Source organism: Botryllus schlosseri, chromosome 10, assembly GCF_051294905.1.
Source record: "Botryllus schlosseri isolate E-star chromosome 10, Bs_hap1, whole genome shotgun sequence".
Taxonomy (NCBI): domain Eukaryota; kingdom Metazoa; phylum Chordata; class Ascidiacea; order Stolidobranchia; family Styelidae; genus Botryllus; species Botryllus schlosseri.
In genome coordinates this window covers 23,860,062-23,875,620 of record NC_137245.1, presented here as the reverse complement: position 1 = coordinate 23,875,620, position 15,559 = coordinate 23,860,062, and the positions used below count along the sequence as shown (strand labels likewise).

The 15,559-nt window shown below is 42.0% G+C and overlaps 2 protein-coding genes across 3 annotated transcripts in view; one reads left to right on the top strand and one right to left on the bottom strand.

The window, feature by feature from the left end:
- Positions 1-10,716, top strand: part of LOC145447643 (protein FAM135A-like) — a 32,990-nt gene extending 22,274 nt beyond the window's left edge. For both annotated transcript variants that reach the window (XM_080325889.1, XM_080325888.1), the window contains 13 exons: positions 984-1,083; positions 2,069-2,422; positions 3,207-3,473; positions 4,052-4,155; positions 4,603-4,668; positions 4,737-4,847; positions 4,902-5,002; positions 5,232-5,410; positions 5,811-6,012; positions 6,803-6,954; positions 7,018-7,128; positions 7,983-8,169; positions 9,472-10,716. In XM_080325889.1, coding sequence (XP_080182015.1) covers positions 984-1,083; positions 2,069-2,422; positions 3,207-3,473; positions 4,052-4,155; positions 4,603-4,668; positions 4,737-4,847; positions 4,902-5,002; positions 5,232-5,410; positions 5,811-6,012; positions 6,803-6,954; positions 7,018-7,128; positions 7,983-8,169; positions 9,472-9,607 — 2,070 coding nt within the window. In that variant the 3' untranslated portion in view covers positions 9,608-10,716. The remainder of the gene's footprint in view (positions 1-983; positions 1,084-2,068; positions 2,423-3,206; positions 3,474-4,051; positions 4,156-4,602; positions 4,669-4,736; positions 4,848-4,901; positions 5,003-5,231; positions 5,411-5,810; positions 6,013-6,802; positions 6,955-7,017; positions 7,129-7,982; positions 8,170-9,471) is intronic.
- A 1,297-nt stretch (positions 10,717-12,013) lies between these two features.
- Positions 12,014-15,170, bottom strand: LOC145447655 (epidermal retinol dehydrogenase 2-like). The gene is made up of 7 exons (XM_080325908.1): positions 14,874-15,170; positions 14,628-14,800; positions 13,349-13,480; positions 13,119-13,231; positions 12,918-13,052; positions 12,278-12,391; positions 12,014-12,219 (listed from the first exon to the last, which is right to left on the bottom strand). The coding sequence occupies exons 1-7, from the start codon at positions 15,022-15,024 to the stop codon at positions 12,126-12,128; spliced, it is 912 nt and encodes a 303-aa protein (XP_080182034.1). The 5' UTR covers positions 15,025-15,170; the 3' UTR covers positions 12,014-12,125.
- Between the last annotated feature and the right edge of the window lie 389 nt (positions 15,171-15,559).

Here is a 15,559-nt window from a genome sequence, read left to right as displayed (position 1 = left end):
AGCTTGTAACCTAATTTATAGGCCTATGGTACCGTTGTAGACGTCCCATTGTCAGCTCGTTGCGAATCATAAACGGTCGAATGAAACAAATAGGTATGGTCGGCAAAATACCAAGTCATCGTTGGCGAGATATAGAACCAGGGTTGTAACCAAGTCACAAGGCTCCGAGTCACAAGTCAATCTCACTTTTATAGTTTCGACCCGAGTCAAGTCCAGTCATTTTCAATTCACCACCGAGTCAAGTCCGAGTCCAAGTCAGCGAGATGAGGGCCGAGTCCGAGTCGTGATATTATGACTCGAGTCCGAGTCCAAGTCATTCTGTTTACTGCTCAATTTCCAGCTAACGTTCTGTTAAAGCCACTTTTTATAACTCTGTTTGGTGAGGTCGAATGGTTCGCATTTGTAATATGCTAATTTTCCTCACTTTTAGCAATTTCTGGTCGCATTTTAAAGTACCAGTACCAATAGACGAAACCCCAACAGTGTGGTTGCTTCACTATTCTTTGAAATTACAATGAAATGTCGGTCTTGACCGTCTGAGTCTCGAGTCGTATGACTTGGTTCGAGTCATGCGCAATGACTCAAGTCCAGTCAATACACAGATTAACTCAAGTCGAGTCGAGTCATTGCCTTGTTTTGCGAAAAAGAATCGAGACAAGTCGAGTCGTCAGAAAATCGTGACTCGAGTCGAGTCATCACAACCCTGTGTAGAACCGTTGGCATTATTTTCCTTGTGGTCGAATGCAACCTACATATTTCAATTTTTCACAACATCCGTAATCGACTTTAATCGAAGCTTAATTCAACTCAATTCGTAATCAGATTTCTCGGGCACTCGATTTTACCCAGTGATAGTCACGAGTTTGGCCCAATTTTGGACCCTCGCTTGTGAAATTCACTCTTTTAACGGCATGTCCGTAGCGGAACGGCGGAGTTGGCACCTAAGATTGTGACTAACCCGCAAATAATTTCGGTAATTTCAGGCACCCATCACGGTGACGACGTCCTCTTCGCCTCACGTCAGCATCAAGGTCTCCACTTCTGCGGACAATACTCTGAAGAAAAAGAGCCCGGCGCATCATGGTAACGTGTCTATGTATTCGAAAAGACAATTTGTGTGTAAAACCCGTTTTTTCTCAATAAATTTCTATTCATTCTTTTGTTCCCACCGGTGAGGCGCTATCGTTCAATCAAAAGGCTAATTAGTAGGTGTTGCACTAGAATCGCGAGAGAGTTGCATTTAATTTTGACAAAAGTCACTGCATTAAAAAGGCGGATTTATAATTTCTGTTTAATTAGTGGGGTATGAGATACTCGGCAGGTTCCGTCGTGTAACCTAGTTCCCGCCGAGCTGTCATATTTGTTACTTCGCCATTTCACGGACAATTCTGGCGAGACCGCCAAAAATTATATTTTCGCGCCGCACAGCAAGAAAATTACGCAATGCTGGGATAATAGCCTGAATAAGGTGGCCAATTGAAAATGTAATTTACGGCGGTCTCGCCTGGGCGTTCGTGAAATAGTAAACTATCTCAAATCTAAACGAAAGAATTAATAAAGTGATCTATTTATGCTACATATTGTTTACGCACGTTCGCGCTTGATAGGGGTAGTTGAATTTCTTGCCTGCAAGCCATTGTGTCATAGTTAACACAGTGAGATGCAGCTAACCCATCAGATAGCTTTTTGTTATGCAAATCAAAGAGAATAGAACCATACTAGAAATAGTTTACAGCATGTTTTTAAATCACTCCTTTACATTTTGACGCAATATTTGATAAAAGTTGCAGTAAAAATTGGTATGAAAAGAGAGAAAAGTTGTAAAAAGTTGCGCTATAAAATCCCTCCAAACAGCTTAAAACATCAAAAGTACATAGATTCTGAGTGTAAAAAAAGTTGAAAGAGTTGGAAAAACTTTACCCACTAATTAGTGATTATGATTACTAAGCCAATTAATTAAGTATTGAGTAATACTTTGACTACGTCTGCTCATTACAGAACACCGCTGTACAATGCCTCTTATTAGACTTATCAGTATAACAATAGTAAGGTTGGCGCTTGTTTACAGGTATTGTCAAATCTCGATCATATTCGGTCGGCATTGAAAAGCTACAAAACGGCACGGACAACAACGGACAATTTCCAAGGCCCCACGACAGTTACTTGAACTCGCTGCCGCTCGGCGCTAGCGGGCATGCGGACGTGTCCAGAGCGCCGTTGGCCGGACTGGACCGGGTCAGGTACGGCATGGGACTGCATCCAGGCGGTGGGACCGTTACGACTACGGATTTGAGCCCGTTTGATGAGCCGGAGCCGCTCGAAGCTTGGGGAGAGATAAGTTCGTCGTCTACCAGTGGAGTTGTGATGGATCAAAGGTATAACTCTACGGACGATGTGTCGGCGTTACCTAAGGATAACACAGGTTTGTGCCCTGAATCACGGGTTCTTGCTAAGTGCGGACCCCTAAATTTGGGAAGAAGTTGGTAAATAAAAATATCACGGCATGATTATTGGTTGGTGGTAACTAGTGGCCCTACACTACAGCTATTGTGACATGCGATGATCACTAGTACAAATCTTCTAAGGACAATGTAGTTTTATAACCACAGTTTCAACGTTGGCCTTCCATGGACCCCTAAAAAAACTAGTCCCTGGAGCCTGAGGGTCCGTGGACCCCAGGTTAAGAACCCCTGCTCAAATTTACAATAGTCCAGAGCCGGGTTCCGAGTCTCGAACAAGCCGGCTGCAATCTGACGTTGCAACGACGCCCTCCGTAGACATTCATTGCTTATTGTGTTCAGCAATGGATTTTTTAACCGACCAATCAAATATCAACGAAAGGAATTATTTACATTGGAGGTTTGTCGAGCACAAGTCCAGAACTCGCATTCAAACGCGTGTGCTGCGATTATAGTAAGATTCCGAGCGCATACTCCACTGCAGAGGAGCGCGATGGCTTTGGAAGGAAAATTGCATTACAGGATATTATTCCTCAATTGAATACGTCTATCCTAAATTAATCGGGATTGGGCCGTAGGAGGAAGTTTGGTACCTGGTTGATTGACCGGGGAGGGGGCGTTGTGTAAAAAGTTTGGGAAACACTGGATTTGATATCAGCCAACCAGCGATGCATGTATCATTGATTTTGTTTTTTCAAATTATTTATTTTTAATACATAATATCTGTGATTTCCGACTTTTTCGCAGATGACTCGCACGACGATACTCTCAACGCTTCCGACGTAACGCCAGTTTCAGTTGAATCAAAAGACGCCGGCAACCCTTCCACGCCTGACGAACGCGACTACCTCAGCGAAGTGTGCGACATTAATGAATTTCTCAAAAGCGGAATGCTAGACCAGTGCGACACAGAAGAATTCTTGAAAAGCCAAGAACCGCCGGGCTCGTTTTTCTTCGAAAACGCGGACTGCGACGGCGGCCTTCAAGGCAGTACCTTGCCGCAGGACGTTTTCGGTATGCGCCATTTTATGTTTTAAAAGAGTTGCTTTCGTCGAAATGTGTCCAATAATTACTAGGGCTGGGCAAAATCGAGTACCTGAATGATTCGATTCTGAATCGCGTATTACGCTTCGAGTATTCTAGTATCACTCATTATGACGTCACAACAGAATCTACCATGTCAAAGTTCAAATGAGTACATTTTATGCCACCACAAAGAATATAATGCCTGTTTCTCCGTCACATTAAAGATACTTTATTATTTTTCCGTCGATGCCTATTTCATTGCACTTCTTGACGATGTTGCGGGATGATGATGACTTCGGAAATGTGTTATTTCCAGTAACGTCCGTAGCTTTGTGCTATGTCTCGTATGCTGCACACGGTCAGTCAAGGTTTCAAGGCTTCCTCGGCGGAAAACAGTATCAAAACTATAGTTCTCGTTAGTAAATTAACTTTCAGTTGCGAGGAGCGTATACTTTCAGTACTCGAAAAAAATTGTCTTTTACTACTCGACTCAAATCACTAATATTACGGTAATACTCGATTCAGTTTCGGGTAATAGACGACACGGAATATATTCAATTTTGTAGGTCATTCCGCCAGAAGCCAGTCGCTGGTCGTTTGCACGGGATCGCTAACTTGTTGCGAAGAGCCTTGCGAGTCTGATTTCTTGAATCAACTCGCCGCGTTCGGAGTAAGATATTGTAATACTCGCGTTTTTGCACTTTTCCGATACGCTGTGGTTCGTTAATGATAGCTTTTGTACGTTATTGTATTCGTATCATAACGTTTGTGGTGAATGATGAAATTTGAAAATTGGCACTTGATAGATTATTATCGATGAGATATATTGGAAATCATTGTTCCTACTGCCAACACAAGGAGTTTGTATATAATGTAAAAATGGTACGTTGAGCATAAGTCTCTTGTTCACCTCAATTATTCCAATTTTTTATGCCAGTGACATCATATGTGGTGATAAAGTTCCTTGCTGTTTCTCGTTACCGTGAAATTTGTTGCTAATTTGACATTTTCGTAAGGAAACGCTATTGGCGGTGGTCACAGGGTACGCTAGTTTCGCATGAAAAAGTATTAGCGAGCGATTGTGGCTGTACCTCACGCGTGATAATGATTCGTTCAGGATTCAGAGAAAACGCTCAGAAACGCAATTCTCGAACCTGCGCCTACAGTAAACGGCAAAAACACGGTCTGGCAACTTTGAACTCACCCTCCGTTGCCTAGCTTTGTTAACGCGCGATGGCATTTCCTTTGTAGACATTGGGCAACGCAAATTCTTCAAACGCCACCACTGTGAACGATCGAATATCTTCCGCAACCCTCAAGAAAGTCAACTCTAAAATGTCTACCAGAACAAAACTTAATCAAGTAAGATATATGGCGATACGACGTCGACGGATTTGAGACGGTGTTATTCATCAGCTTGTAGGCGATATTAATCTATGCGATGTCGAGGCGGCTTTGATGACTTCGATCGATATTCTTAACGCCATACCGCCCGTACGGCAGCTGAGGGAACGGAAGTGAGTTTATAAGACTTTATTTCTCTTGATAATGCATGTGGAATGTAATGCTTTTTGCGGGATAGTCAACGCTTATTTTATTCTTGCGCACGGCGCAGCTGTGGTTTGTACCCCGGGTGGCGTAATTGGCGGTGATTGGACACTTGTGAACTTTATTCTTCTTGTTCGACCTACTCGTTTCACCCTGCTTTGAGCTTGTCAGTATTTTCTATTTATTCGCAAATTTCAGTCACTCGTTGGAAAAGAAGAAGCTCCTCAACCGTCTTCAATTCCCGGGCTACCTTTACTCTGAATTGCCGCCCTCTATAACCCTGTCGCCCTACCTCACTGAACGGCTGTCCTTGTCGAAAGCGTTTTCCAACGGCAGCGAGGACCATCATATGGTGGTCTGTGTTCACGGACTGGATGGTGAGCGTTGTTTATTGGAGTGTGGTTTGTGGGGGCTCTGGTGTACGGCATGCTTCACTGTAGTAGAAATATGCTTATGTCTGCTGATTAGACGACACACTCGACCAAACTGCAGTTTCAATCTATTTGAGTGCTTCCAAACCCTTTTCACTTCTTGCTTATCTACAAAGCACAGCTTCAGCGTGTTTTAGATACCGCAACAACACTTCCTTCCACTCAGTAAACTAATGGGTTACTCGGGAGTGTTTTGAAAATTGATGATGGCGAAAATCAAACATCGATGTCAATGAATGAAATCACCTGTTTCATAAATGTGTCTTATACAGGAATAATCATGGCACTCGGTTCAATACAAGTTTTCCGTCCATACCAGTTCGTGCAAATTTCTTTCTTTCTGTAGGAAATTCTAACGACCTCCGCCTCGTGAAGACATACTTACAACTGGGCGTGCCGCCTACCACCAATTTATCTTTTCTGATGTCGCGTGCCAACCAAGAGGACACATACGGGGACATTGACACCCTGACCGAAAGACTAGTGAATGAAATTATCGAATATATCGACATCAACTTCATTTCGGGAAGGCAGCCTTCGAGAATAAGGTTCAGTCGAGTTTGTTTTGATGATAATTCCATCAAAATAGCGCAGTATGGCGATAAAAGGAAACGATAGGAAGGACATGTTTGCTAGATTCTATTTTGCTGTCAAATATCGCTGAATTATGCTGTCCATTTTGTTTTAAAAGTCTTCTCATCCTTCATGTATTACTGGTCTCAAACGCGTTGTAGGCTACTTTTGAAGGACCTGTAGTAGTCTTTGAATGAAACACCCACCTTGGTATAAACCATGTAGGTAAGAGGCTTGTACACTGAATTGCGAGTAACGGAGGAGAACACAAAGGAACGAAAAGCGATTAAAACAAGGTGTTATGTGTAGGTGAAATAGATTGTTATATCGCGGCGCGGTAATGTCCAAAACAGACTAGTGGCAATTGAATCTGTCCCAACTTCATATTTTTTGAATAATATAATCGTATTGCAACAAACCCAAATACTTTCGGCTGATGCTCATTGGGGTTGATCATCAGCAACTGGTTAGAGAATTGAATGAGCATTGGGGGTCAACGGTCGCATCTCCACTCTCCAAATATAACTGACATCACAGGTATCATTTTCGATTATTAAAATATCCCATGACGTCAGATTTGGTGGTACGTTTGTTGATATACAATGTTATTTTAAATTCTTTACTAGTCGCTGACGATTAGCCCTGACGAGTGTGAGCCGAAGATATTTGGGTTTATTTCAATACGAATATATTATTCAACTGTATATTGAAGTTCTGTACCTCCAAACGTCTCTTTTCTTCGTACGAACGGTCGTTTGTTTTCAGCTTTATCGGCCACTCGTTGGGATGTCTCTTGATTCGTGCTACAATCGCCCATGAGAGAATGGCTCATCTGCGTCCCAGGTTTCATACGTTTTTGTCGTTTTCCGGGCCCCACCTCGGCACGATATTCAACAACAGCGCTCTCGTCAGCACAGGTACTACCGCCCGACAGGTGGTTTTGTTTTGGGGGCCGCTAATCGGCGCCTTGTCGGTTTCAGGCTTGTGGCTGATTCAGAAGTGGAAAAAGTCGGCGTGTCTCTTGCAGCTGGCTTGCAAGGATCACGCGGATATGCGGAAGACTTATATTTATAAATTGAGTAAAAGGAAAGGTGGGTTTTAGGTGTATGCGATTCGCCTTGACTTGCGGGCTATATGCTGTCCGCTCGACTATTTAACGACGGAATACGAGTCGCTGCAACGAAATAACGTCATCAGCATGACTCTAATAGTGATGAGCAAAATCGAGCATTGCGCATGACTTGAGACTCAGACGGCCAAGTCCGACATTTCATTGTAATTTCGAAGAATATTAAATCAACTACACTATTTGGATTTCGTCTATTGGTGCTGGTACTTGAAAATGCGACCAGAAACTTGTGAAAGTGAGAAAAATTGGTATATTATGAATGCGAACCATTCGATATCATCAAACAGAGTTATAAAAAGTGGGTTTAACAAGACTTTAACTGGAAACTGATCAATCAATACAATGACTTGGACTCGGACTCGGCCCTCTGCTTGGCTAATTGGACTCGGAATTGACTCGAGTCAAAACTATAAAAGTGAGATTAACTTGTGACTGACTGAAACATTACGATCGGTGTGAAGGCGTATATTTTCATTTCTCTAAATCGTAGACTATGGCTACTTGTCTCGATCATTACAATTGATATTCAACATTTGAGTACTCGCAACATTGTGCTCAGCCCTGGTCATGACTCGAGTTATAGATATTGATCTAGCCACTACCGACAAATGGAGCTTTATTCTGACTGGTGAATTTTTTGGTCAATTCAGAATACTATTCTTTTATTCAATACTACAAGAGCCAGCCTTTCACAGTTTTAGGCACAATTTCAGGTGTTTCTCACTGCAGTTTTTAGTGCTGAAATTTCTGTTCTCCCCAAAATATGTTCTATGATGGATAGGAATGTTTTACGACGCTCCCCTTTTTTTAATCCAGGACTGGAGTACTTCAAAAACGTGTTGCTGATCGCGTCTGCCGCCGACCGGTACGTTCCGTATCACTCCGCCAGGATCGAAATGTGCAAGCAGGCTTTTCGCGACAAAACGCTCGGGCCGCCTTACCAAGAAATGCTGAGCAACATCATGAAGCCGGTGCTGAACAAGAGCAAGTTAAATCTCGTGAGGTGAGCGATGTGACGGCTGGCTTTTGTGTTTTGTCTTGGTTCGGTTTGGGATTACAAGGGTAAGTTTTTGCAACGTTTTTACAGCTTCCGGCCGCTTCCTAAATACTCGGAAGATATGTAGAATGCTGCTTTAAGCTGTTTGAAGGAATCTTATAGTGCAACTTTTGTCCATTTTTTTTTCATGCAACTTTTTGCAACACTTTGCCAACTTTTTCGATTTTTCATGAAAGTATTTTCAATTTTGGTGAAATACACGGCCCAAATTCGACTGAAACACGGTAAATCAGCACTGAAGTAACGCTCTTACGGGTATTTCGGGAGCTGAGCCGGAAAGTTGACCTTTTTTTTTATTCAATCAATAGAGAATGCGGATGGAAAACTGTATTTCGGGAGTGGAACTGGGAAGTTGACCTTTTTTTTTTAGTCGACCGAGCAAAATGTGGTCTTTTAGTGCAACTTTTGTGAGAAAATAAACGCAACTTATGTCAAAATAAATGCAACTTTCCACTGATTTAACTGCAACAAAAACTTGCCCTAGTGAGCACAATTTGAATGGGTTCTATAAATGCTATGTGTGATGCTTATGAAAATGGAATGTAATTACGGCAGTCAATTTCCAAACTGATAACAACTAAGGTACTTGATTACAAATTGAGTTTAGAAATCAATTCAAACCCTCTCTCTCTCTCTGGTTGGGGTAATTTGGGTCTAGTAAATGAATCATTACGAATGACAGGCAGGGAAGCTAACTTGTAAAGGTACAATTCTACATTATGTTCATGCAGCGGTGATGAATTTGCTACCGTAAATAGTACCGTATTATTTTTTTATAACGGATGAAATTTTGAATTGTAATAACTTCACTTCTACTAGTTGAAGATGAGCCAAATTCGGTTTACATTACAGCGTTTTATTTGGGTAACCTAACAATTCGGCCACATTGATAGTGAATTTCGGGGGAAAAGTATTTGAACAGTCCTGATGAGCAAACAGGTGTGGGCAACTAGGTAGTTCTAATTGTTTAAATTAGGCTGATTCGAGCGAAAAATCGGTAATCTGATTTGTGAAATGTTTCAGTGATCAATTTTAATTCTAATTCTAGTCCGACTTCTGATTTTCCTGAAAATGAAACAGTAGAAAAGGATATTGCGAAACAAGCCAAACTTGGCTCATGGTAAACGTGAAAATTGTGTAACAGTCGAACTCTGTGTAAAACTGTACCAGCACATCGTTGGTCAGTCAGCCGCTGTAAACGACGGGCCGAAATGTTTCCAAATCTCATGGATTCCTCATCTTTTCAAGGTACCACGTGGTGCACGCGCTGCCGAACACAAACGCCAACACCGTCATCGGAAGGGCGGCTCATATCGCGGTGCTGGACTCGGAAGTGTTTTTAGAGAAGTTTTTCCTGGTGTCTGGACTGCGGTATTTCGTCTAGCGCCGCAATCCGTTGAAAAAGGCCAGGCTCTGAGCTCTGTGGTCACCGATACACGGTGACGCTTCGGCTACGCAATTATGGCGTCATGAACGGGAGATCTTCGGCTGTGCCTTATACGCCGCTCGATCTTCGGTGTTCCCGTGGATTTCGATTGGACAGGAACTGGAAGTAATGGTTTATGCGAAGTATACGCTTTTTCCGTTTGGAAATGGGTCAGGGTTTGTATTCTGCCGGTATGAGCAGTGACTTTTTCGGCCGTGTCAGTCAGCTTGTTATTGAATTGGCGTCGGGTGACTAATAATGCTTTATCGCTGCTTCAATTGGCAGTAAGTCAATATTATGACCTGTTGATTCTGTAGTAAAACTCTCAGGTATCGCGTGCGTATAATCTGCAAACGGTATGCATAGAATTGCAAATACTTCCGCGTCGCGGCACGCGAGAATTTGTTTTGTAGGCGTGCAAATTACGTGCAATCTTTGCGTCGAGCACTTGTCCCGTTTGTAATAGGCTTTCAACACCATCACTGTAAGGCTGTCAGAGCCGGCTACTTCTATGGATTGGATAACTTTGCGGAACTTGTTTTCTGTTTTTTGGACTCTGTGTGCATTTCAAGTGCGGCACGCATTAACCTGGTCGTCAACTTTCTCGTCCTTTTGTTTCCGTCATAGTGGATTTGTGTGGTTTTCGTTTTATATCGCGTTTTCAAGTTCAGCGTTTAGAACAATTTTACCATCTCTGTGTGTCTGCGTAACTAACCATGACTGCGTACTGTCTGTAATGTCTTTGTAATATGCTGTATGTCCAAAATGAGGCAAAGCGGGATGTAGGACTGTAGAACACATGCCACCCTCGCCACAATACGGTTTGTATCAAAAGAAGGGCAGATTTCGGGTTGGAATCCAAGCTTTTGCGGCCATCATGCGGCATTGTGAGGTTCCTTTAATCTGCTTGATATATGCGACTGGTAGGTATACTTTGGCGGGTGTTTGCGACCAATTCCTCAATTGGGAGTCACTATAAACCGCCTTCATATATCGGCTTGATTTATTACAATCGAAATCTCGCGTCATTCTAGGATATAATACAATAATACATGCATCTGTTTTAAGTGAGTCGTTTTTGTTGAGGTTTCGGCGTTGAGAGGCCTTGTTTAGTGGAGCGGCAAATTAAGTTATTTTGAGATTTTAACTGACGAGATGGAGGCGAGGACGAACTGTACGTATTGGAGCAATGATTCCCAAGCGCGGCTCTCAGGTAGCCTTCTTGCGGTTCCGATTGACCTCTAAATATAATAGTACGACAGTTGTTGTTTGGTTAGATGAATAGTTATAGTTAATTTCTGTACTTTCAAAGTAGCTGGATGGTGAGATCCGGAGGTCGGCTAGTTCAGTAGCTACCTATAAATTTTCGTTATAAGTAGCTTATACTCCAGTGTTTTCATGCGGCTCCATACGTACTCTGAAGTTTGAAATGCGGTACGACATCCAAAAAGGTTGGGAACCACTGAATTGGAGGCTTATTCGAAGGTGGAAATCTGGGCTATGAATGCCTTCTTAGGTTGTTGGATATGGACATACCTGCTAGCTAAAATTGGCCTGTTCGCTATAATTAGGCTTACCATAATTTGGAAATCTAAAAAGAGGACACTTTTTCAGAAATTTGCAACTTGCAAAACCGGAGTAGAATTCCCAAAAACCGGTGAATTTTTCCCACTTTGCGATCGGTTGACTAAAAAAAAAAAAAAAGGTCATCTTTTCCGCTCAGAGCTCAAAATACCGTTTTTCTCTCCACATTGCCAGGTGGATGACTAAAAAAAAAGTCATGTTTTCGCTCAGAGCTAAAATTACCGTTTTTCACTCCGAAATACCCGCCGGAGCGTCACTTCTGTGCTAATTTGCGGCATATCACTCGCAATTTGCTCTAAATCTGACCTAAATTTTCAAAAAAGAGGACAAAATCTCAAAAAAGAGGACAAAAGGGCGTCCTCCGAGGACACTTTCAAAAAAGTCAAAAAAGAGGACAAATCCTCTTAAAAGAGGACGTATGGTAAGCCTACTATAATAGTCTCAGGCTTTGTGCCACGGGTCCGTTGGCGGTGAGCATGGGACACATGTACTTGCGTAGAAGTAGCGTAGATTTTTCCTCCGGTGCAAGTAGAAGGCTTAGTTTTGCCTAAACTATCTGAAACGTTGAGTGGATTTCTTAACCACTTTGAGTAGCCTGAAAATGTAAAAGTAGGCCTACTTCCTTACTGACCATCTCTATTATGGAGTTATAAAGTGATATGTTGGACTCAAACTGTCGTTTTTTATTGCGTGGCATGCTAAAATATCGGTCAACCGTGACACGCTGAGCCACATTTATCCCTTAAACAGGCCATTGGGCACTGAAATGAAACAAATCAGTTTCGTAGTTTCATATTTTATCAATATCCATAAAGTATCGAACGCCATATTACATTAGCCAATTACTGGCGCGGTTTCAAGTCTTTTGACGTAGACGCGTACTCCCTTGCGTTCACGACGTCTTCCTTCGCCCGACAAATTCGTCCATGGAAGATATACCACCGGTGAACTTACTCAATGCCAAAATACTTTTCGCCGGCAAGATGCTGCAAAAGAACGCACATTTAGCATGTGTCGCGTACCACGATATACAAAAGGCTGCACTTTTTCAGCGCGGCGAAGACGTAGAATATATTTGGCATCATCAAGAGGTATTTGTTGCGTAGCACGGCGTCGACGATTTTATCCACTGTAGCATTTTTGTCGAGAAGCGGCATCCTGAAATTGCAGACAAGGACAATACATATAAAATACAATGCGCATCTAGTCAGCCTGAGCAGTTATAAAGAATGTACCGATTTCACAATAAGCAAGAGTGGATTTAAGCAGCAATGGCACTGGCGTATAAAGAGGGTTCAGCGTACGGTACGTCCGGCAGTTACAATGATAAAATGATGTACGTAAATGCAACATACAATAAACAAGATAGTAAATTAATTAGTTGTCAGTTTTCAAATAATCAGTTAAAGTGAAGATTGAGCTTGTTTTTGCCTTCTCTTAATCGTTGGTTTGGTGGTTGAGGGAAAATCCCAAAGATTAAGAAGTAGCTTATTGCGTACTAGTGTTTTTACTATATTTTAATTCATCTCTTTTGTTATAGTGGGGTAGACTTGAGACGAAAACATTTAAAAATTTCCCCATGGCCACCATGAAAAAGATTCATGGCGCCCAGGCAGGGAACCATGTATTAAGTACACCGTGATTCATTCATACGTAGCAAAATTCCACTGCTGGTGTAGCTTACATTCTCATTTTGACTCCGTCAAACATGCCCGTGTTGATGAAATATGGACAAACGCAAGTTACGTGGACGCCAGATTTGCCCAAATGATCCAGTTCTTGGTATAATGCGTCACTGAGTCCCACGGCCGCAAACTTGCTGAAATGGATTGTATATAGTGACGAGTGTGCGCCTGGCAAGTCCCTTTTGGAATGCCGCTTAAACCTTGCTGCGTAGTCCACAAGTCCTGGCGCGCCGAAGAAACCTGCCCCGCTTGCTATGGTGACTATATGCCCATGGTTTGATGACAGCATATCGGGCAGGAACGCTTTCAAAGTCTGAAGAACGATATGCTTACGTATTATAATCTGAAATTTCTGTCAGATAGGCCTAGCCTAGCCCGTATTCAAAACTTGCCAAACATTGACAAACAAAAGGAAACCAAAATTCCTCACCCAAAAATGAGCAATAGCGTTAACTTCCATCGTCTTTAGCATCATAGCGTCGGGACTGTCCAACAGTTTTTTTCCGGTTACTATTCCGGCGTTGTTGATCAAAATTGTCACTTTTCCGACATCTGTTTTTATCTGCGCGTTCATGTAAAAGAAATAAAATTGTGCGTAGGCGGCACTATCGGCGTTTGTTATGAGTACCGTGAGCCTCATTCACTCTCAGTTTTGGTATCGTCCGTGGTAAGGTTACCATATTTTGGAACTGCGAAAAGAGGACACTTTTTCAAAATTTTCAGACTTACAATACTGGAGTAAAATCCGGAAAAAATGGTAAATTTTTCCCGACTTTGTGGTTGGTTGACTAAAGAAAAGGTCTACTTTCCGGCTCAACTCCCTAACTACGCGCCCGAACGTTACGTGAGTACTGATTTACTGTATCTCAGTCGAATTGTAGCCTGTATTTAAGCAAAATTTTCAAAAAAGAGGACATTTGGGCGTCCTCCGATGACACTTGATTGGCCGTATCACAATATATGAAACATAGTACAAAGCTACGAACGCTACTGGAAATAACACATTTACGAAGTCATGATCTTCCCACAACATTGTCACAAACTGAAATGAAATCGGTAGGGTCGAAATAATACCAAAATATAAGTAATGTGATGAATAACTATATTCTATATGGTGGCATAAAAGGTACATATTTGAGCCTTGGCATCTTATATATAATGTTATTACGTCATAATCAGTGATACTCGAATATACTTGACTCCACTCAAAGCATAATAAATGATTCCGAATCGAATCACTCGGGTACTCGATGATTTTGCCCAGCCCTTATAGTCTAGACTCTAGACACTAGAGAACCTTCGTAATTAAATTAAGCCCGGGAAAAGATCCTGAAAATCAGAATTAACCGAGAGGGTATCGTGCGAATACCTTTTGACTGCTATATAGTTCCACAATATGTCCTAAAAATAGAGGACAGATAACTAATTGTACGTAAATGCATGCTCGCACACTGACCCCATTGGATACTAAAAATATGTTATAGAGGCTATGCTGAAATCCAGTTAATGGTTTGATGCTTCACTGAGCCATATGTGGAATCATTGATAAATGTCGTTGGCGGAGATAGGCTACGCAGCACTTTATATGAATATAACTGTAAAGCTTTGATGTATGTAATCGATCGATTGGTTTCGTTGAAAACTTGCAACCTGCGTGTAGATTGGTGCCTATGTAATGTACATCCAATACCAAGTGATTATTCACAAACCTTATTCGCCATCTTGTAGATTTCATCCCTGTTGCTCAGATCACAAATGTAACCGCGAAATTTTGCTCTCGCCTCGTGCACTAGTTCTCTCGTTTCCACCAAACCTCGATTAGAAATATCGCACCCAACCACCACGCATCCGAGCTTTGCAAACTCCAGCGCCATCTTTTGTCCTGAGATAAATTGCACATGCAATCGAAAACTTAGCAATGCAGACTGGCTACTGGTTGATTGAGATCGTATTACCGATTCCGCTCCCGGCCCCGGTTACCAATACAATTTCTCCTTTGACATCCTTTCGTCCTGGCTTGATGAAAAACCTGAGCACCGCCTCAATTTGGTAATATATCAATTTGACCAGCAGCCGCAGTCCTTCGAAAATTAGTTCAATGCCCATGATCTTGAGTATAGCGTACACACGTCGGCACAATACCAGGTAGCCTTAACACACCGGCCGACTATAACAGAAATTTGTTAATAATTAACCCACTGCTATATAGTTTCGCAATGACGAAGTTGATCTACGATGTGCAATGCGCATTTATAATTAATTCTTTTACCATACCTACAAACTAAAATGCGGTGTTTATTTATTCAGCGAGAAATTGTGGGACGACTCAAAAATGTAAGGGATGATATTTTGTCAGGAGCATGTGTTGCTATTATTGGCATGCATTCGTTTACGGTGACAATAGTTATCTTACGTTACCTGACTACGAAAGAACTCTGTGAGGGCAGCGTATCATTGCTGATTCTTTGTCAGCTTATTGTTGTTGTTTTAGGGTTACCATATCTTGGAATCGGGAAAGGTGGACCATACCATAACCATAAAAGTTAGTGTACCTAAACTGAAAAGAGCTGAACTTTTATAAATATACTTGAAAATTTGTTGTGTTGACTAAAAAATGCGTCCTCGGAGGACATTTTCAAAA